General features: G+C 38.9%; 2 protein-coding genes across 2 annotated transcripts in view; one reads left to right on the top strand and one right to left on the bottom strand.

Moving 5' to 3' along the window:
• The window catches only part of osbpl6 (oxysterol binding protein-like 6), a 792,463-nt gene that overhangs the window by 80,878 nt on the left and 688,939 nt on the right, over positions 1–22,646 (bottom strand). The gene's annotated exons all lie outside the window — the stretch shown is intronic.
• Positions 1–22,646, top strand: part of pde11a (phosphodiesterase 11a) — a 41,366-nt gene that overhangs the window by 14,947 nt on the left and 3,773 nt on the right. Inside the window, exons 7-19 of the mRNA XM_037686960.1 lie at positions 2,148–2,223; positions 6,250–6,317; positions 6,400–6,492; positions 7,920–7,970; positions 9,810–9,956; positions 10,085–10,192; positions 11,732–11,841; positions 13,714–13,804; positions 17,812–17,912; positions 18,124–18,201; positions 18,289–18,352; positions 19,017–19,091; positions 19,885–19,968. Of these exons, the coding sequence (XP_037542888.1) occupies positions 2,148–2,223; positions 6,250–6,317; positions 6,400–6,492; positions 7,920–7,970; positions 9,810–9,956; positions 10,085–10,192; positions 11,732–11,841; positions 13,714–13,804; positions 17,812–17,912; positions 18,124–18,201; positions 18,289–18,352; positions 19,017–19,091; positions 19,885–19,968 (1,146 nt within the window). The remainder of the gene's footprint in view (positions 1–2,147; positions 2,224–6,249; positions 6,318–6,399; positions 6,493–7,919; positions 7,971–9,809; positions 9,957–10,084; positions 10,193–11,731; positions 11,842–13,713; positions 13,805–17,811; positions 17,913–18,123; positions 18,202–18,288; positions 18,353–19,016; positions 19,092–19,884; positions 19,969–22,646) is intronic.

The raw sequence follows: 22,646 nt of genomic DNA, 5'->3' as shown, positions 1-22,646 counted from the left end.
CTTTTAACTCTAAATCTATGTACCTGGGATCATTCTTCACAATTCAGCAGAATCAAACCTAAACTAGATGTTTAGTTTTTAACTGCTTCCCAAGATGCAATTTTACCTTATATCCAGCAGCATGGAACAAATTTTAGACCTGATCAACCTTAACCCTTGTATTGTCCTTTAACTTTATTCATTCAGTTCTTTATTCATGTTCCTTAGGGGAAAAGTTGACCTCCTTGTTCAACTACTTAAAAGTACATTTTGTTCACAATAAACAAATCAATGTTTTAGAGACATCTCAGCCTAAAATAAAAAATATCACATTTTTGATTGTAATATATATGTGTGTGTGTGTATACATTATACATTAGTTTTTAAAACAACAAATTTCTTTTTTTTTTAAATTGAAAAACATTATTGTATTGCAATTTTTGAAAATAAATGAATAAATACAGTATCAATCAATCCCTTATCTTTTACCCGCTTCTTCCTTATTGGGTTTCGGGGGTCAGTGGGGCCCATATCCAGTCATAGCTGTGCGAGGGCTGGGGGACACACTGGACAGGTCTCCAGTCCATCACAGGGCCACATAGAGACAAACAACCATTCACTCTCTCACTCACACTTAATAACAATTTTAGAGTTACCAATCAGTCTAACATGCATGTTTTTGTTCTGTGGGAGGGAAACGAAGTGCCTGCGAAAACCCATGCATGCACGGAGAGAACATGCAAACTCCACTCAGAATGGCCCCCCGGTTGGGATTCAAATAAGTGACTTTCTTGCTGAGCGGCAGCAGCTGTACCAGCTTCGTCAATGTGCCGCCCATATATCAAGTACGAGTATCTTTATTGTCATTCGCATCACATGTGGTACATGAGGTGGCACGAAATTGTGTATTCAAGGTCACAGTTACTCCCAAAAATAGCAAAAATATAAAGTATAAAAAGAAACAGTATATACAAAATGGATTTTTCTCTTTGTTAGTACACCCAAAATGATTTTTTTTTTACAATTCTTTTTAATTGTTGCTACCCTACAGCCCACTGAACCCTTCAGATTTGGTAGCTGAAATCGAGGCCTTGTGAAATCAATCAAACTTGCGCGTCTCTTGATGGTCAGACATGAAGTTGTTTTAAAATATAATTTTATCTTTTTTTAAATTGTTATTATTTCCACCTTATTTTTAACTCTACTTGTGTACAACACCAGTTTCAGATTTTTTTTTCTTTCACTGACCCAGATAAACTAGCAAGCTGTGGAAATATGGTGCACCTGTTAATGATGTCCTGCTTTGAGAAAAGCCAATGCGAGTCAGCCGTTGCCAGCCGTGAAACGTCCGATTCCGCAGCCTGCATGCATGCGAAACAGCTTTTTCATACTAAACGTTTACTTGTGAGTTTCAAGTGAGTGAAGAGTCCAAGTGAGTTTTTGCTCCCTACATCCAAACTAAAACAATATTCTCAGACGAAATGAGAGACGGGACTCTGCAGGAACGTCCAGCCAAAAGAAAATACTGTTTCCTGGTTAGTTGTAATCCAGCTCTGTAGATTTTACAGAGCCTCTATGGAAAAGTGGAGCACCACCTAGTGAGCTAATATAACAGTTGAAAGTGTAGGAATAAAGGTGAAAAGAAAATATTATAGAGAGGAATGCATTATTTTATGATATGACAAATATGGGGTTATAATTTATACATATTTACATTGTATTTTAATGTGCCCTATTTTCCCCTTAAAGAATACCAGCATGTAGCGAAGTTGAGAGAGCACTGAAATATTCAGACAAAATAAAAAATTACTTTGTCATTTATTGACAACACCAAAATAATTGTAACAAATTCATAAAAAAATAAAATGGACAAAAATAAATGTGCAGTTGATCTGTCCCCAAAAGACAATACAAGGGTTAAATAAATCTGAAGGTGTAGACTCGTTCATAATGGCACTGTTGCTGCTCCCCTTAGTTAATTTCAACAGGTATTTAATCTAATATCATCATTTTTAAATAATTCATAAGTGTTTGCCACTGCACTAATGGCTGTTCTCTAAAAGAAGCAAACCTTTTAACGTTAACGTGAAAACTAGATGTTAAGAAGGTTTTATTTACAAGCACTGATTCTAATCCACATTCAGGAGTAACTCTTCAATTTTTTCCAGGCAGACCAGTTCTCTGACTTCCATATCCGCTCTGTGCTTTGTGTTCCGATATGGAACAGCAACCACCAAATTATTGGTAAGTTCACTTTTTTATTATTATTATTGCACACTCCAGCAGAATGTTACAATAAGGTCAGAAGATGAAAAACTAAAATATGAACATGTACAAAATTCTATTCCATTCTGTGGTTGAAACAGATAACCGTATTTTCTGCCGTACATGTTCACCGCCATATAAGTCGCATCAGTCCAAATATGTTTAATAAAGTGGAAAAAACACAAAAAAGTCACTTTGCCATATATGTCACATCTATTATGCATTGCCGCTGACACGTCGCGTTTGCTATGCGTTACCGCTGACAACCCGAAAATGTGAGCCGGTGTTGTGCAAAAAATCGATTGGCTGCCAGATGACAGCCGCGGGAGCGTGCACGGGAGGATTTCAAAAATGATTTTAACAAGATTAACACTTACAAACAATTATTTGTTTGCTCGAAATTATAGCAAAGATGTGTCTCAGTTGAACTTTTCCTCAATAAATGCACTTTAACAGTTCAAACAGCTGCATTTTAAAAGTATTCGCTGCCTCGGTGCGCCGGGAGCACGCAGAGGGAGGAAATCAGGAAGGAGGAACGTTGCGCATTTCTTTAAAATTTAACAAGATAAGCACCTAAAGCAATTATTTGTTTGCTCGACATTACTGCAAAGGTGTGTCTCAGTTGAACTTTTACTTAATAAATGTACGTCAATGGTCAAATTAGCTGCATTGTACTGGGGCAGTACAGCGAAATGAAGCTGATGTGATGATTGCTCCAGACATGATCTCGGAGCTGGACGAAGGTGGCAGCCTGTGGCAAGCCAACTGTGTCATTAATAGCCACTTTTACCTATTACATGACACAACGCCATGCCATACAACTCGAGTGCCATCTAGTGGCTGAAAATGGTAGTGTTCAATATTTTCCATGTCAGAATGAATGAACACAGTCGTATCTCAGGCAAACATCGGTTTATAAATATGGGGAAAATCCATAAATAAGTTGTTTCTGTGTTTAAGTCGCAGGGCATGCAAATTATGCAAAAACCTGTAACTCATAAGCCAAAAAATACAGTAGCTCCCAGTTAATCCGAAAGGAGTTGTATTTTCTGCCTTTTGTTTTTCCTTCGCCTACTAAGAAAGCCTCGTTTTCTCAAACTCCTCCCACAGATTAGCACTGGAGAGCCTAAAATGTGATTTTGCAGATAATTATGTAGCCTTTAGGGTTTTAATTGGACCTTGTGGGCTCAGATGAAACATAAAAACAACCTACATGCTTTTTGGCTGCATGTTGTGTTCATGGTGCAATTAAATGCTCGGCACACAGCAGCACATTTTTCTGCATGAAGCGAACATCAGGGGAGAGGGATGCTTGTGCATGTGTTCATGTGAGACTGCATGTGTGTGATGCGATCCATGCTGGGCTGCACCATCAGTGCACACGTGGAGGAGGAGTTTCCCTCTGTCTGCCAGTGCGCTTTGTGTTTGTGAATCAGCCTCGGGCTAACGACACAACACTCTGATAAACCATTCATCTCTTCATCTGATTTTGTTGCTGGATGTTGCATTCAGAAGCAGCAGTGTCTCCTCCCCTTGGTCCACTGAGATCTGACGCAGGAAGTCATCAGTATTATCTGAGTGCTAAGTGATGATCAGCATATTTGCTGCAGATGGTTGGTTAAGACCTGGGTGCGTCTTTGCGTAGGTGTCGTGAATTTGTCGGAGAGGGGAGAGGGAATGAAGAACAGAACGAGTGAGGAGAGAAAGAAAGGCAGTGCGTGGGCAGCACCTGAGGATGTTGAGTGAAAAATCATTCCACAAACAAAGCAGCAGAGATGAAATTCTTAAGCCAAGGATACATCCAGAAAATTAAATGCAATGTTTATTATTTCATCTTTAATAGCAATTTTCAAATTTTAGCTTTTTATCTAGAAATCAGCTAATATATTTCCCATTTAAAACAGCATCTGTGTTTATTTTCTGCACAATGTATTTGTTTTTATTCAATTAAAACCCTCACAGGTTATAAAATGAGCTTTATAAAACCAACGGTGAACTTTCACTTGCCTGATATTCAGACTGAAAAGCATTTGCTTCTACTTGAGCATGAAAAACCTGTGACATAAACTGTTGTTAAATCACTATTAAACCACCATGCGGCTCAAACAGCAGATTTCTACGGGGGCTTCTGTGTTTTGTAAGATTATGAGTCAAGTTTAATGTTTTCTGAGCTTCATTTTGTATGGATTCAACTTGTTTTTCCCCTTGAAAGTTTGCATGCCAACCAATATTACATCAAAAATTCTTCTACTTGACTATATAAGACTTATTAGTGGCGTTGCACAGAAGTATAGGAACAACCAAAAACATTTGGTGCAGCCCTGAATCACTTTTTTACTTTTTTTTTTGTGTAAAATTAGAAGCTTTTACCAACTTTACACCTCTTTTAAAGTTGTTTTTAAGGTTAAGACTGTTAAGGTTGAATAGATCTTTACCACTCATCACGTTAAGTTGCTTACCATATTTTTCGGCTTATAAGTCACTTTTTTTTCATAATTTGCATGCCCGGCGACTTATACACCGAAGCGACTTATTTATGTTTCATTCATTCATTCTGACTGAAAATATTGAACACTACCATTTTTAGGCACTAGATGGCACTCAAGCAGTATGGTATGTAGTTGTGTCATGTAATAGGTAAAAGTGGCTATTAATGACACAATCGGCTTGCCACAGACTTCCACCTTCGTCTAGCTTGCCTGGAGCAACCGTCAAATCAGCTTCATTTTTCTGCACCGCCCCGGTGAAATGCAGCTAATTTGACCATTGAAGTGCATTTATTAAGTAAAAGTTAGACTGAGACACACCTTTACTATAATTTTGAGCAAAGAAATAATTGTTTTTAAGTGTTAATCTTGTTAAATTCTTGTTAAAGTCCTCCCGTGCATGCTGTAGCCGCCGTTTGGCAGCCAATCGATTTTTTGCACAACACCGGCCCACATTTTTGGGTTGTCAGTGGTGACACATAATAGATGCAACTTATGCGGTGAAGTGATGTATTTATGGATTTTTCCACTTTATTAGACTTATTAGACTGATGCGACTTATAAAGCAGTGTGACGTGTACGGCGGAAAATATGGTATGTCCAAAAATAAAACATTTTTGTTGTTACATTAGCTGTCAGCAAGTCAAGTCATGAACAACATTGCTTCAAAATCAGCAGAGTACAAACAAACAAGATCTTAAGCTTACAGGGAATTATTGTTTATGGCATGTCCTATTATGATAAACAGCCCCTGTATTGGGATGAATTTTAGTTCAGCTTTTTTCTTTTGTTTCTTTTGTTGGATATAATTCCTTATGGGTTCACACAGTGCTGAGCTGGTTGCAGCTCAGGTCTGGTTTTGTGAAGCTCTAAGCAAAATTTGACACTCCCTCCATAGTTCACCTCCAGTGAATAAATCGCACTGTGCAGTTACACAACTTTGTAAGAAGTTGTCGTAATAATAAATAATAATTGTTAGAAATTTAAATAAATAACATCCATAATTGTTTCCCCTAATTTTGAAAATGGAATAGTTAAAGATAATGCTGTGGCCACAAAGCTCTTAGCAGTCATTTTAGTTTGGTAATGGCTGGAGGCCTCCTTCCTATTCTGCAGCAAATTAAAAGCTGATTGCATAAAAAAAACAATAAAACACAATAAGAAAACACAAGGAGTGCATTTTAACTTCAGTGATGAAAACGAGTTTTAAATGCAATTTTTATGATTTAATATATGAAATACTTGAATATAAATGGCTATGTTTTGTGTAATTGTTTTCATTACTAAATTAATTACGCATGCATATGTTTTTAATTAAGATGATGAGAAGATGGGTGTGAAAGAAAATGTTTTATTCCCACATGATCGTTGCAGAGTTTGAAAAGTGGCACTTTCACCACGTTGTGTGTTAAGTTTGGTCTTCCCTACAGCAACTGGAGATTATTCAGAGAGACGAGCACCAGCCTAAAAGAATCCCGGCTGTGCTTAATCTGATAAATAAACTCATTCTGTGCCACAGGTGTGGCTCAAGTGCTGAACAGGCTTGATGGGAAACCATTTGATGACGCGGACCAACGTCTCTTTGAGGTATTACACTTGATTCTGTGTTTCCTCCTCTTGGAATATTTTTGGAACATTTTAAAATTTATAAATCTGACCTTTGTTTTAGGCTTTTGTGATCTTCTGTGGACTGGGCATCAACAACACAATCATGTACGACCAGGTGAAGAAGTCTTGGGCCAAGCAGTCTGTGGCGTTGGACGTAAGAACTCAAAATCTCATTTGATTCCCTGCATTAACGTTTTAAAAGGATGCTTCAGATAATCCAAGTGAAGTTTTGTGGAAAGGGAACAAACAATTAACATTTTACTTCTGACGGCCGATGAGTTAACAGCAAGGACAAAACTAAAGGGAATTGCTGCCGTCTTAAAACAAATATGACCGCCAACTTTTTTTTTTTACTAGTTTATGCAAATGCTACTTATAAACATTTTCACTGCTGTCAGTTGTTTTGCATTACATGTTTAGTCAGGCAGAAAAACTGTGATATTCCTGATAGATGTTCCTCAGGCTGCACCAGAATGGCTACAGCTACCTGCTGCTGCCACTTGTTGTGCTTGTAAATAACCGTATCATGCAATGTCAATACAGGTGTAATGCAACAATGATGGTGTTGTAAAAGTTTATAAACTTGTGTTTATGCAAAGCACAAAGAGTTTGGATTTGTTTTAAGATGCCATGACCTTACTTTAGACTAGTCAGTAGCTCATCCATCTGGTCAGAAATGAACTCGTTTTCTTTAAAATGAGGCTGTTCAAAGAACTATCTACAACAGGTAAGATAGTGATTGTTTATAACCTTTCCAATCAGCTCCACTTGAACTGATTTTTTTTAACTTGGAACTGATCTGAACTACTGTTTCAGGCGATACAAACACAACCTTTTTATGCTTCTTCCTTTTTGTGACGCTTGGCTGTATTGCACAGACCAGAGCTTTCATATTATCTTCGATTTACAAGACAAGCCTACTAATCATTCTATTTTAAAACCTTATTTCATAATCAACATATGCTCAAGGGTGACATGTTTAGCCAGAAGTCACAGGAAGCAGCAGCTGCTACATGGAAAACAAAGTTTCTTCTCACTTATTCTCTCCCAGGGGTCTTTGTACTCCTTTTTTTAGTCTCACACTTATATAGAAATGTACGCACGAACAAAAACGTGCTGATCTCTCTTTGCGAACAACCTCCTCACAAAGGTTTTATTGAAAATTAATGAGAGGCTGTGAAAAGCAATCCGTCATCTGCTCTACAGAATGGTAACCATTCAGCACCAGTCCGCCTTTACAGAATCCATAGATTACAAACAGGAGCTTTAGGGTGCATTATGGTAGTTAGCACTGGGGTTGTGAAATAGTCGAAGCACAGAACAGATGCAGAATACGTGTGTGCATGCACTGCTTCCGCAGAACCTTGAATAAACATGAGCCGTTCTGATTAAACAAGCACCTGTAAGTCTGTGCAAGGTATTTCTCACAGGGAATGAGAACAGCAATTGCTGCTATGAGTTCATTATGGAGGTCCACAAATTACACTTAACTCCTGTGAAGTGTTTTCAATCCACATTAAGGTGATTTGTGCTCATTAAAAAAAAAGATAAAGTCTGACTGATACTCTCATTATTTTGCAGGTTCTGTCTTACCATGCCACTTGCTCCAAGACGGAAGTGGACAAATTTAAGGTGAAGGACTGTGTTTTTTCTTTCTGCTCCAGTTAAAGTCCATCCATCCATCCATTTTCTTTACCCGTTTATTCCATTTTGGGTCACGGGGGTCGCTGGTGCCCATGTCCAGCAATCACTGTGCGAGGGGCGGGGTACACCCTGGACAGGTCGCAAGTCCATCACTGGGCCACATAGAGACAAACAAGACAAACAACCATTCACTCTCTCACTCACACCTAGGGACAATTTAGAGTTACCAATCAGCCTAACATGCATGTTTTTAGACTGTGGGAGGAAACTGGAGTACCCAGAGAAAACCCACGCATGCACGGAGAGAACATGCAAACTCCACCCAGAAAGGCCCCTGGACCGGGATTTGAACCAGGGACCTGCTCGCTGAGAGGCAGCAACTCTGCCAGTTGCGCCACCGTGCTGCCCCCCAGTTAATGTCATGTTTCAAAAATTTTGAAGCGAAGTTCAATTCTGTTCAATCCCTTTTGATTGCTTCCATCGTAACTCCAATCTAAAAATGTCATGGCGGTTCCTGCAAACACTGTCTTGCCATCCTTTGCTGTACCGTTAATTTTGCGTTGCGCATTTCTTTGCAGTCAAGTTTCTGAATTCTTGCAAGCGCTAACAGAAACAGCAGCAGCTAGCTGTAGCACTTCTGGTGCAGCCTAGGGTACTCCTGTCAAGGAAAATCACAATATTTCCGCTGGAATATTTGTGTAATGCGAAACTGATAAATGGTTATGATATTGAATTTGTTTTCTCGTTAAATGACAAGTTCTCATTGAAGTTAATGGGAAAGGAAAAATCTTTCTCTAATTATCATTTCTCCAAAGAACTGTGATTGTCGAAGTGTAAATATGGGGTAAAAATTCTCCAGAGAAAACAAACTAACTGCATTTAAGATGGATCGCTTCAATCAATAAGCAATCATTTTCAATGAATTATTTAAAAAGTTAGAAATACAAAAAAAAAATCTACATTTTCAATTGGCATAACATATCTGAAATATAGATATGACCTTTTTTGGTTTTTTTTTTTGCACTTTCTTGTGCAGGATTTTCCCTTTTCACCATATCCATGTAGTAGGATTCCCAGTCGCTGGTGTGCTCGTGTGATCTTCCAGCCCCCTCATTCAGCACTGCGCTCTGTTCCCCCCTCTTTTTTTTTTCTTTCATAACTGCTCTACATACGGCGCCTTATTAGGTTCACTTGCCTGGGATTCCACTGGAGTGCAAAACCCAGAGACAAACAAACCTGCTTGACATTTCCTCACCCGGAGCTGCGCATTAACAAAAGTAGAGTACCAACTGACCTGACAGGCAAATATATGAGAGGAAAACACTGGGCTCTGGTGCCTGCGATAGGAGAACAGAGACACAGCTGTGCTGAAACTATGAGACTCGTTGGAAGAGAGCGTTACATAAATAGAATCGAGGTTTAAAACCTTGAAATGGACATTTTGTAAACGGTGCAGAGGCATGGGGAGCGTTTCCTGCTCACATATTTCTGTTTGAAGATAGGAGACATGCTTCAGAATGAACGTGTGCATAACTGTAGTCTTATTTTTCTTTAAATAATAAATATCCTGTTGATCTTCACTATTGCACAACTGCATTCATCAATGAGCTCTGCAAGTAAACAACAAAGAAATCCTGGAGTAAAGCTCCCTCATTAATTTCACCTCCCTGTAAACGAGGCCTCAGAGTCCTAATTAGCATGTCTTCCCATTTTCATGTATCATCATCCAAAAATGGCACAGCTTCCACTGACCTCCCTCTCCACTCCTGCTCTGTGGGCTCATGTTCTCATTCCTCCTCTTTGTTTTCCCTCATCCTGATGAAACAGGCTGCTAACATCCCTCTGGTCTGCGAGCTGGGCATTGATAAACTCTCCTTTGATGATTTCTCCCTGGATGTCGACGCCATGATAACGGCAGCTCTGAGGATGTTCATAGAGTTGGGAATGGTGCAGAAATTTAAGATTGACTATGAGGTGAGCTCACTCACTTCCTCCGTCTTGTTTCCTTTGAATGCACAGTTGAGTTTGCCTTAAGTGCTGCTATGTGTCATCATGAAGACAGCTGACCCATGTGCTCACCTCTGTCCCGTCTTCCCCTCCAGACTCTCTGCAGATGGCTGCTGACTGTCAGGAAAAACTACAGACTGGTTCTCTACCACAACTGGAGGCATGCGTTCAACGTCTGCCAGTGCATGTTTGCTATGCTAACGGTAAATGTCTTGTGAGCTATAAAGCAACAGTTTCCTCAAGGCATTCATGAGACATGCTCATATGAGGAAATGCTCAGCTGGTTCCAATTAAAATGAGAATTTACTTTAAAAAATACTTCTTTTTTTGTAAGGGTTAAACCACAGATTGAGTAGAGCTTGAAAGAGGTGTAAAATACAATATTAAAAGAAAAATACGTGAGGCAATAAAATAAAATAAAATAAAATAGAAAATGTCTGTAATGCACAAAATGCCATAACTTTTTAAAACCACAAATTAATATGCTGCTTTATTCTCCCCTTTTTTAATTTGTAAGTTTTTGAATAAAATAAGTTTTAGAAGTGAAAACTACACTAACAATGCAAATTAAAAACTGAAAATCCTCTAATCTTCAATGTTTAAGCATTTAAAACCACATTTTAAATCTCAATAACTTAATAATAACTCGGGTTTGATTCTGCTAAAGTTGAACATGTATTGTTAACTACAAGTGATGCTTTCTCATAGATTTTAGTTAATTTTAATTTTATTCTTTTTTATTTAATTTAATTTTATTTAATGTCTTTGGGATATAATAAGTGTGATAAAACACAGAAATTAACACAAATATTTACTATTTTTATTGATTTCTTGTGTTGTAATAATGTAATTTCCAATGTTTTAGAGGTCCAAGGCATTTACTTTTATTCCGAAACCATAAAAGAGTAATGGTTTTAGATCTTACACTTTTTTTTTTTTAATTACTAGAATAAATAGTTTTTTTTTATCTGTTTCATGAGCAGAAGTTCATGGAATTAGGATGTGAGCGTGAAACAGGAGAAACATCAGGTTGCAGAAGTCTTTGTTTAACTGGACAAGCCAGCAGTTGATGAACCACTGATTAAGGCTTCTTTATATCAAAATATATAAATTTTAGTTTAATTAAAATTTACATTTAACCATTTTACCTGAGAACATATCACTAGTATTTAAATTATGAGTCACTGCATTAATAGCTGTACAGACTGACAGTATTGTGTAGATATGTTTGTTTGAATAGAGCTTATTTGTCATGGTTTACTTTTTCTGCTCCTTTATCGTGTTCTCCCCCCCCCCACCCCCCACCACACACATGCTCTAATGCAAACATCACCATAGTTTATTTTATCAAGTGCAGCATTATTCTGTGGCGTCTCATCTGAACTGATTATTGGCTAGATGAAATAAAATAGTAGTGTGTAAGCTGTTCTGGTCCCTTCCATTCTCCTGCCGTGCATTTTAATGCTTGAGCTGAGGGCCTTACTCTCTTTGCTGCGATCCCTCTCTCAGCACATGGTCTCCAGACCCCACTCGTCTGAGCCATAAATCTGAATGAGTGGCTCTGTGACTGCAGTCCCACCGGTATTTTAGGAAGATGCTGTTTGTTTCAGAATTATGCTGCTGCTGTTGAAATGTATTTTTTCCCATTTTTATTCAATGTACTCACATCTTTATTGAACAATGCAGCATATACATAAGTGTGTGTGTTTTCTTATGTGCCTTGTGTCTTCTGTGCCAATCAGACGGCAGGTTTCCAGGAGACGCTGACAGAGCTGGAGATCTTAGCTCTTATTGTAGGTTGTGTGTGCCACGATTTGGACCACAGGGGCACCAACAATGCTTTTCAAGCCAAGTGAGTGTACATGATTTTATGTTGCTGCAAAACACACTGACACACACACACTGCTTCTTACACTCTGTCTATAGTGTGTTTTCTGGATGCAGCAGTCTGCAGTAATCCAGCTCAGATCAGCAAAAGTCAAGTGGGAAGTTGTTTAGGTCTTATATAAGACTCTGTTTAATGAAGAGACTATAGACACTGCCAATTCATTTAGTTTCTCAGGTATCAGGGTTTTAAATCATTTACTGTAGATGCCAAATATTCTTCCCTCGTAGAATTTATTAAACTCAGTCTAAAAGCAAAGTGAAAACAAAGTGCAAATAAAAAAAAAAACCTATAGTAAAGCTTAAATCAGTTCAGACAGAACCATATACGTATATTTAGCTTCTATATCAGTTGTCCCTAACTCTCTTTGCTTTACAGACAAATTATAAACAAGATAACTTTCCATGGATTAATGGAAAAAACACGAGTTCTGCAGCAAATTTGGTTTTGTACTCATTTTTGCTGGGCTCCGTTCATGGGTTTGCTAAGGTTAGCTTCCTATAGTTAGCCAGTAGGTTTGATCGTATGTGAAAGATAACTAAATCAAAGTTCTTTATCGTCATTCGCATCACATGTGGTGCATGAGGTGGAATGAAATTGTGTACTCAAGGTCCCAGTTACATCCAAAAATAGCACAATATAAAGTATAAAAAGAAACAATACCAGTATATAAAGAAGCAAGCGCAGGAAAGAGGCATGACAATGGTCTTTTTTTAACCTTTCACCTTGAAGACCAATGTACATTAATATAAAAATACATATATGGAAGAAAAAGAAAAGTTATATAGAAAAGAAAGGTTTTTACTTTATTTCTGTGCAGACAGGTTCTAAATGATCTGTGGACAACAGGTCGGGGAGTGGGACCCCTGTTCTTTATCACACTCCCAGTAAAACTGTGCTCAAAACTTTAAATCATGTTTTTTTTAATGATGGTTGCTTTATTCATAATGTACAAAAGTAGGTTTTATGCTCTTTATTAAAAAAAAATTACCGTTAATCTATATATTAGTATAAAACGAACAATACAATTTTGGGTGACAGGTATTTTGAAGTATTGCTCTGTGGAGTGTATAGAAACAATCAATATCTTACCTGTTTTAGATAGCTCTTTGAATAAACTCAGTTTGGAGATTTACAGTTTGATTATGACTGGATTAATGATTTAATTTATTGTCCAAGTGAAAACAAGAGCAGCAACTTTAAACTCCATTCTCAATCGTTTTACAGCATTTTCATAAACCTTTACACCGTTGTCAAAATTTTCATTAAAAGTTGTTTACATGGAAATTTATTGTCATTTTGAAGCAGAAATGCTAAAGAGGGCAGACTTGGAACTTCCAAAAGGAATAACATAATACTTGTGCGGAAATGTAATGCAAAACAGCTTTTTAACTTATTTAAAATCTTTGGACTAGCTGTTAGCTCATCAAGCTAACCCCAATCACAATCCATTTCTCTAAATCGAGGTAGTTTTAAAAACTTTCTACAACAGCTAAGATACTTATTGCTCAGACCATTACCACAGAACATGACTTCAAAAATATTTGAACTACCACTGTAAGTACCCACTCCCATGTTATATGAGGGCTTTTTGAAGTTACTGACCAAAATCGTTGCTTCATATTGTTGTTTTACTGCAGCACTGGTTATGAGTCTCAAGCTTCTTTTATTATTGAGTCATAAATTGTGAACAGAGTGAACTGGTGGGAGTCACCACAGACTTTTAGCGCAGATTTTGTTCCTCAGCTTGTGTTGATAATTGATTACGCCATTTTCCTTTGTTAATCCTAATGTGTGTGTTTTGTCGTGTGTGTGTGTTTTGTCGTGTGTGTGTGGCAGGACGGGTTCAGCCCTCGCTCTGCTTTATGGTACCTCTGCTACGCTGGAGCACCACCACTTCAACCACGCCGTTATGATCCTGCAGAGCGAGGTGTGTTTTCGTCTAATGCTCGCTGTAATGCAGTCACCATTCGCTTTCTGCTAGTGCTTAACGTCGTTTATTGTAGGTATTCAGCACATTTCTGTTTTTATGTGATTACAAACACCATTGGCAGCAGAGCCTTCGACCTCTGTCACTCTTGGAGACAACATATTTGTGAAACTGCAGCTTACAGCTGAAACCAAACAAGTGAACTACAGAATGTCTCTGCAGCAAAACAGAACTTTACACCGTTTATTGAACAAGTGTTGCATTCGACTGTGTTCACTTTAGATTCAGATTATGATTTGTGGGTGTTGCGTGGAATTTTCTGTGTTAGAAAACACACAAAGACAGAGAGCAGACTTCTCCTAAAATACCTAATTTTTATTCTACTCTGTTCTTCTGCAACTTAAATAATTGTGTAACACATCTGCATTCTTGCCTAGTGGTGAGGTTGGCAGTCCACAAATAATACAAACTTTATGCTGACTGCTCTCAGCCTGATTAATGTTTACTTGGGTCAAATGATGCTACAGTTCTTAATGCAGGGTTGTTTCAGCTTGTTGTGTACATTTTACAGCTTGTCATAAATGCACATCCCTTGTTTCCAATTTATCCCTGACATTACACAATTATAGTTTTAGGCCATCTCTAAGTCTAAAGAAGGGGTTCTCAAACTTTTTGGGTTCAGGAACCCCTCACAGAGGAGAAAACATTTCAGGGACCCCCCTCATAACTCTCATGTTTATTAAATAATTTTCTTCAATTTGTCTCTTTAATGCAATGGAAATATTTGTGTAACATAAATACTTAAAACCTGTCCTTTAATAGTGTTGATACAATTTTTATACTTTTAAACATGGCTTGTTTTTCATTCAAGACACAATTAACAACATTTTTATTTCAACATCCAAAAATTTGAGTTTTGAGAAAATTAACAGCATAAAAAAAAACACTTTAAAACTTTACCTATTCACACAATGAACATAAATGTGTTGTCACTTCTTCAAATTATTATAGAAATCTCTTTAAGTAAAACTGAACAGAATCAGAACAGCAGTGGTTATACGAAGTAACAGGGCTTAATTTGTAAACCGATCGATGCCAGAACGCAAATAGCGGGCGGGTCGGTGTATATATATATATATTACACATACATCCATTATCTTTTACCTGCTTCTTCCATTATGGGTCCCAGGGGTCGCCAGTGCCCATATCCAGCAATCATTGTGCAAGGGGTGGGGTAGACCCTGGACAGGTCTTCAGTCCATCACAGGGACACATAGAGACAAACAACCATTCACTCTCTCACCTAGGGACAATTTAGAGTTGCCAATAAGACTAACATGCATGTTTTTGGTCTGTGGGAGGAAACCGAAGTACCCGGAGAAAACCCACGTATGCACGGAGAGAACATTCAAACTCCATCCAGAAAGGCCCCCGGACCAGGATTTGAACCAGGGTAACCTGCTCGCTGAGAGGCAGCAGCTCTACCAGTTCCACCACTGTGCTGTCAAATGTATATTTAATTTATTATTATTATTTATTTATGTGGACCCCCATGCACTGGCTCGCTGACCCTGCAGGGGCCCGGGGACCCCAGTTTGAGAACCACTGATCTAAAAGACATGAAAAGACTTGTTTGAAAAGATTGATTGATGCTTGGATCAACTCAACTGAGTCTTTTTGAAGCAAAGGAACAGCAGCTCTCCTCTGAGCTCCCTCTGGATGACGGAGCGCCTAAGGCTGAACCATTACAGGGAGGAAAGTCATTTCAGCTTCTTGTTTCCACTGCGCTCCAACTACTCCTCCCTTTCTTCCTCATGACAGGACCAGAGCAAAATTAAAGTTACACTCAGTTATTGCTGGTGTAGGGATGTTTGGGTTCCCCTCCTGAACGAGCGTGGCACCACATACTCATGCAGCACCTGAATCCCTCAGAAAGCACAGTTATCTCCAAACCCACTAAACACATGTAGACTGATGGGCATAACTTCCTGCAGACGCCCCTGAATCCATTGATGGACAACCTTTTGAAGAAAAATAAAATAAATAGAACAAGTCATTTTATAAATCCAAATTAAAACTTTATGCTCCAGTTATATTCAAGTGACTTCACTTTAAACCCATTTTATTGGAATACACAGTCAAAAAATAGCGTAGTTGTGTAAGGATTGATGGAGCGGAGCGTAAACGAACGAAAAGCTCCCAACAGTTTCCCCTGAAACATGAATGAGTTGGTGCTCGCAGTGCTTAAAGGCATCCAACGTGTGAGCGAAGAAACAAATAGCTCACGCTGCCCTCAAATCAATGTAATTACAGAGGTGATAGATTCACTGGTAATTGGTTGAGAAAGACATTATAGCAGCTGAATGGGTCTGGTGAAGTTGTAATTGGAGGTGTTTTGAAGGAGCAGCTGGGACAGTGTGGGGGGGGGGGGAGCTCCAGTGGCTTCATTATCATGGTGCTGACAGCACAGTATGTTTGCTCTGGATATCATAGTGTCTGTTGATAGTAGGGTGGAACGGCTGTTGTCCTTTGTTAATTAGTGTACAAATGAACAGTGGGGCTGAATCCAGCAGAAGAGACGGCTGACCCACGTGAGCTGTTCATACAATAAGCTTTATAACATCACTCACTACCTTCATAATTCTCATGAGCTAGTTTCTTTCCCTCTTTCCGTCAGAACGACAGACGTGCTTTGTGTCGTTGCCGTTAGGTGATTCCGTATTTTATGGGAAGCCCTGAGCTGGTGAAAGGAGTCACAGGCATGTTCAGAGAAATCTTAAGAGCTGACGTTCTGTTTTGAACAGTGGTTATTGAGTTTTACAAAGCTTTGTTCATTTCCAAACCTTTCCTTCAGAAATCTGTTGCATGAATGAGTAAAAAAAAAAAAAAAAAAGCTTAATGATGAGGTGAGATAGTCCTTACTTATTACGAGTTGCAGAGATGCTACCCTGCACAGATCCAATTAATCTAATTATAGGGATTCCTGTGAAAACAAACAAACAAACAAACAAAATGTTTAATGCAATATAAGTTGTGCTTCTTATAGAATTTAAGTCAACGTTGATGATTGTGGCATATTAACATTACAGATCATCAACGCAGACTGTGATGAAAAACAGTTTTAAAATGATCAGTTTTCATGTTGCCTGAGCTGCTGGAACAAAATAAAAGTAAAAATGTACACATTTCTTTGACACAGAAAATACATTTTAATGTTAAACTAGTAATTACTGCATGGGATAGAAGCAGGAATTTAGCACTCAGTTGGAAAACAGATTGCATGGAAGAGAAAATGATTTTGCACACAGCCTCAGTTTTGTTCCCCATTGCTGTGACTTAACAGGAGCTGGGTTATTGTTATTGCTGTTGTGTTATTGTTGTTGTGTTATTGTTGTTGTGTTATTGCTGTTGTGTTATTGCGCGTCCTGTTATGAACAATCATGGTGGCGGCGTTGAGCCTGTAAACTAAAACCAGACCTGGTTACTGCAGCAGAAGCTTTAGTATTTAAAATATGTAGAGTTGGGACATAATGTGTGTTGTGCAGTCCTGTGTGGTTTTGTTTGGTCAGAAAAATGCTTTAGCACAGCATCAATATACAGACGTTTCTCTTTGTTTTTTACTTTGTAGAAGTCCAATAAGTTTATACTTCATACAATTAAAATAAAGTTCCTGTAACTATGGCAGAGTGAAAAAAAAAAAAAAAGCATCTGTTTATACTAACACGTTGGATAAAAACACCAGTAATGAAGCGGCTGTGGGTAAAAACCACGGCGGGGGAGCCGGTTACCTCTCAGTCCAAAGCTTGTGCTGAACGCAAACTGTGATCAAAGTCCAGCTGATTCTGGATCATTTAAAGCTGATTAATGTTTTATAATAATTTCACATTAACGTGTTGGCAGATGTCATGATCTAACAGATTGATCTAACTTACACATGTAATGAAAAAAGTTATTTTGATTTGAAGCTCTGTGTGTAGGTTCACAATGTGACTGTTGTGTCTCCGCAGGGTCACAACATCTTCTCCAACCTGTCGTCCACAGAGTACAGCGACCTCATGCAGCTGCTGAAGCAGTCGATTCTGGCCACGGACCTCACACTGTACTTTGAGTATGTTCTGCTAAACCCACTGATTATTAATCTGTAAGTGAGAGTCCAGAACACTGGCACATTTCCAGTGAAGAAGCCAAACCTCTGGACCCATCTGCATACACTGATCATTAAAAGAATGTTGTTGTTTTTTAGCTAACATCGCCCCCTTGTGGATTTATTTTGTAATTCACATCTGGATGTAAAGATTTCTTTTGTTGTTTCACTGCAGGAAAAGAAACACATTCTTTGAGCTGGTCAAAAAAGGAGAGTACAACTGGAACGTTAAGGCCCACAGAGACATGTGCAGGTGGAGTTGCCTCTTTGTGTCACTAAAAGTGAATTTAAATGACGTCACCATCCTTTTAAGGATTAAATTAACCTGCTCCCTTCTCAGATCCATGATGATGACAGCGTGCGATCTTGGTGCCGTCACAAAGCCCTGGGAAATATCACGCAAGGTGACAAATGAGTCAAAAGTGTGTAGATGGATATCCAGAGACAATATCTGGAGACAACTTGCTAACAGATTTAACTTCAACAGATAATGACAAAATTTTAAGCAAAGCTCTTGGGCAATCAGTTGATCTCGACAATATGGTTTGGAGATCCACTTCAGCTATGACCACACCAAATTTTAGCTTAATATCTGTAAAATCGGCTGGTTTAGAGCTATTGTTTGGCTGTGGTGGCCATCTTGAATTGGATGGATTCCAAAGTTCATTCATTTGTAGACGTGCATCCAATAATCACATTTTGAGAGTTTCATTAAAATCTGTTCATTGGTTCATGAGATATTTTACTAACAGACAAACATGGTTAACTCTAATTGTTAATGGCAGTCAGAGTAAATGTTGGGTATGACTTTCAGCTACTACCACACCAAATATTTGCTCAATACCTGTGAAAGTGGCTGAGCTGTAGCCATTTGAGTGTCACTTTGTTGTGACAGCCATCTTGAATCAGTACTTTTCATTAAAATCTGTCCACTAACTTTACAAACAAACACAGACGCAAGCAAAAAAAACATTATTGCCTTTAGCGGATTGGGATAATTAGAGATTTTTAGGTAATTTCTTTTTGCTACATCCTCTATAACTGACAAAACGTTTTCTCTCTTCTCAGGTGGCAGAGTTGGTGACGAGCGAGTTTTTTGAGCAAGGTGACCGAGAACGACTGGAGCTGAAGCTCACGCCCTCTGTGAGTCAAACCAAACCAGCTCAGCTTTTTGCAGCTCCCCTCACCTCTGTGCCCTCAAAGAGCTGATGATGCCAAAGCAAAGATATATTTTCTCTGCAGCTCCAAAATGCCCAGACAGCGTAGGAAACATGAGCGCTTGTGAGAAGCGTGCGCAGTCAGCTACACCCACCAAGCAAAAAAAAATAAATGAACGATTTTCTTGTCATTTATCTGGAAACACACAGAATGTTTTGTTCGATTTGATTTTCTCGTCATTTAAGTAAAAAAAAAAATCAAAAGCAATAGATTTTTTTTTTTTTTTGAATGTCCAGAGGACCAGATTTAACTGTTTTAGATCAAAAGCAATAGTTATCAATTAAAATGTTTTTCTTCATTCAGAAATGTTTTATACAAACTGAGATCTGCATCCTGCAGAGCGTTGCAAATCCCTAAAAGGAGAAAAGCAACAGCCTTCTGGAAGCAATTAATGTCTGTTAAGTAATCGAGTCAGGCCACATTGCCTCCCCTTTTTGAAATAACTAATTCAGTAGCCCTGGCTTTGCTGCTTGTGTCAGACCTTTAGCTCTTCTGTGTGGGTGTTGGGAATGAAATATTAACTTCTGAGTCGTAGCCTGGTAACTATCTCTGAAGCACAGCCTCAGTGGAGCCTCTTAAGTTCAGGCGGCATGAATGAGGGAGAATGGGAACTGTATGTGAAAGAACCTGGAGAGCCAGAGAATTCACGCAAACCAAATCTCTAACAGCCTAAAACTAATTCTGTCGTTGTGTGTGTGTGTGTGTTTGTGTGTTGTAGGCCATATTTGACCGCAACAGGAAGGACGAGCTTCCGGGTCTTCAGCTGGAGTGGATTGATGGAATTTGCGTGCCACTGTATGAGGTAATATTCAGAAGATGAGCTGCAGTCCGGCCGTCACTGTGTCACACTTGTGTCACACATCCGCCTCTGACGTCAGCAGACGCTTTCCATTTACTCTTATTGTCCCACACTGACGCCAGCAATGAAACTGTCGCCGTACGACTCGCTTTGCAGCCGTTCTCTTACTCTCTCCCAGAAAAAAAAAGCGTTTTTTTATTGAAAGCTGTGGAACAGCTTCAAGGTTGCAGCCTGTTCTTTTGAACAGGGCAAAGTGAGTGACTGTGAGGAAGCTCGGAGAAGCGTGTGAATACAGCAGTGATGTTAGTCGGGGTGAATCCAGTCAAGGTACTGTAGGCTGACGTTTGGATGCAACCTGGCCTCAAACACAAAAATTAGCCTTATTTTACTGGAGAAAACTTTTTTTAAATTAAAGGTGCCAGTTTGATTAGTGACCAGTCGATCTGAAACTCAAATGTCGTGGCTTTTTTCCTCTCCTGGTCCATGAATGCATCATTAAGTGGCTATCAAAAATGGCTAAGCACTCATTTTTGCTAACAATCACAAGTCTTCCAAGCAGAATGTTTTACTGAGTGAAGGAGACACAAAAATTGGTTGTTTTCCTCATCTGCAAGTCATCTTCATTGTTTTGTGATAAGGACCCAAAAAGCAAAGCACAATAAGAGGACAGCTTGATGAAAACAGTTTTAATCAGGGCAACTTAACCTGCCTAAAGGCCACAGGGCTAAGCAGTCCTGTAGCCCCTCCCCCAGCCTTAACTGAATATTTTACTAACAGATAAACATGCAAAAACACAGACAGGCAATGACATGAGATTGCTTGCTTTTTATGGCAGGGTGGGCAGTAAATGTAGAATTAAATCGAGTTGTTGACTTTATAACCAAATATTTTAACACTTATTCTGCTCACACAATATGAATCATATTCAAAAATGTTATCACAGCATTACAACATTTCTATGTTGGACCCAAAGCCTGGGCCCCATAAGAAGAAGTGCCATTGGTGGGTTAAGGGTTAGGTTTAGGACTAAGGTGTGAATTGAGGATGGGAAAGGTTTCGGGTTAAGTATGTTCGGTACTGGTGATGATTAAGTTTAGGATAAGGGTTAGGCTATAGAAATGAATTAAAAATGAATGGAAGTCATTGCAAAGTTCCTGTAAAGATAGAAAGACAACATTGTTTGTGCGTGTTTAGACAGCTACCTTGGAATTCCACAGGCAAATTGTAATTAAGATGAGGCCAAAGAAAGGCAGGTCCTGGCAAGAACAAAGTCCAAGCCATCAGCCGTATGCAGCGCCAATTGTCAGATATCCAGAAAACTAGTGAATGTAAGAATGAAACAAACAAGATCCTGGAGTAAATCAGGAGGGAAGCCCCCAGTGATGAACTGATGGGAGAATGCCAACAGAAAACACATGTGGAAGAAGAAGAGGAACAAAAAAGCCAATGTGGAAGAGAATGATCAAGAGGAGTCATCATGGAAAGATAAGCTCCTGCACAGCATGTACCGCTGACAGATTGAGGAAGTGGCTGATATCAACAAATCCTACCAGTGGCGATACTAAAAACAGGAACATGTCTGTATTGGTTTTTGCCAGGAACTTAGCAGATGTTTGAAGCCACTTAGAGAGGTCAAGGTCGAGAGCTTCACATCTTTTTGTAAGATATTCCAGGAAACAGGAGCGGAGTAGGAGAAGGCCCTTTTGCCTAGTTCAGTCCTCACTGAGGGAACACTGCAGGTAATAAAGTCCTGAGAGCGCTCGCTGTAGCTGCACTCACGCAGAGACATGTAGGAGGAGATGTATGAAGACAGCAGACCAAGAAGTGATTTAAAGGTGAAAATATACTAGTGAGAGAGTCATGATATTGTTTATGGGAATCAGATGAGTTTGGTGGCTCTTCAGACTGAAGAAGTCCTTTGGATGAAGGACAAAATGCTTCAGTAAAATAAAGAAACCATCCAGATGACCTAACTGAACATTGTTGGACTTTGCTGAAGCTGAGGTCGTAAAGCTAAAAAGCGTGGAAAATTAGCAAAACATTTACAAGTAGCCAAAGGGTGGAAACCTCAAAAAGCTATAAAAATAAAATAAAAAAAACAATTGAAAAAAGTTTGTAAGCTACTAATTCAGAAATCAACCCAACTTAAATTTTTTAATCAGAATCGACCAATTAAAAACTACTGCATCTTTGTTGGAGTGGCAATAAACGTGTTACTGAATGACATCATCACAGACTCATTTGCCCCTTCCACTGCCAGAGGCAGCAGCAGCTGCGTGGGAGGAGGAAGAAGAAGGCAGACTTACTGAGGAGACCAGGTCTGTTAGGACACGAGACATGTTGAAGTTAAATTCATGGAAGTCCAAAAGAAGGGGAGTCGTTAAATGAGTGGAGGCTGAAATGAATCACTCAATTCCACAACACTGGGTGATTTCCTGTGCTTTCTGGGCTGTTAAACTACACAGCAGCACATTACTTTAAGTCATTATGAGTAAAAACCAAACCATGGATCATGTTCGTGACGGCTGGATATACCAAGATCACCGTGTCAAAAGTCAGAGCAGACTAATCTTTGCTGGGCTCTTGTTTGATCATTTTTATCGTTGTGTAGACAAAAAGCATCCGAGCTCTTTGTGTGTGTGTGTGTGTGTGTGTGTGTGTGTGTGTGTGTGTGTGTGTGT

The sequence above is a fragment of the Nematolebias whitei genome, chromosome 13 (genome assembly GCF_014905685.2).
Source record: "Nematolebias whitei isolate Nwh7 chromosome 13, NemWhi1, whole genome shotgun sequence".
NCBI lineage: Eukaryota > Metazoa > Chordata > Actinopteri > Cyprinodontiformes > Rivulidae > Nematolebias > Nematolebias whitei.
This window is presented reverse-complemented; position numbering and strand designations above follow the sequence as displayed.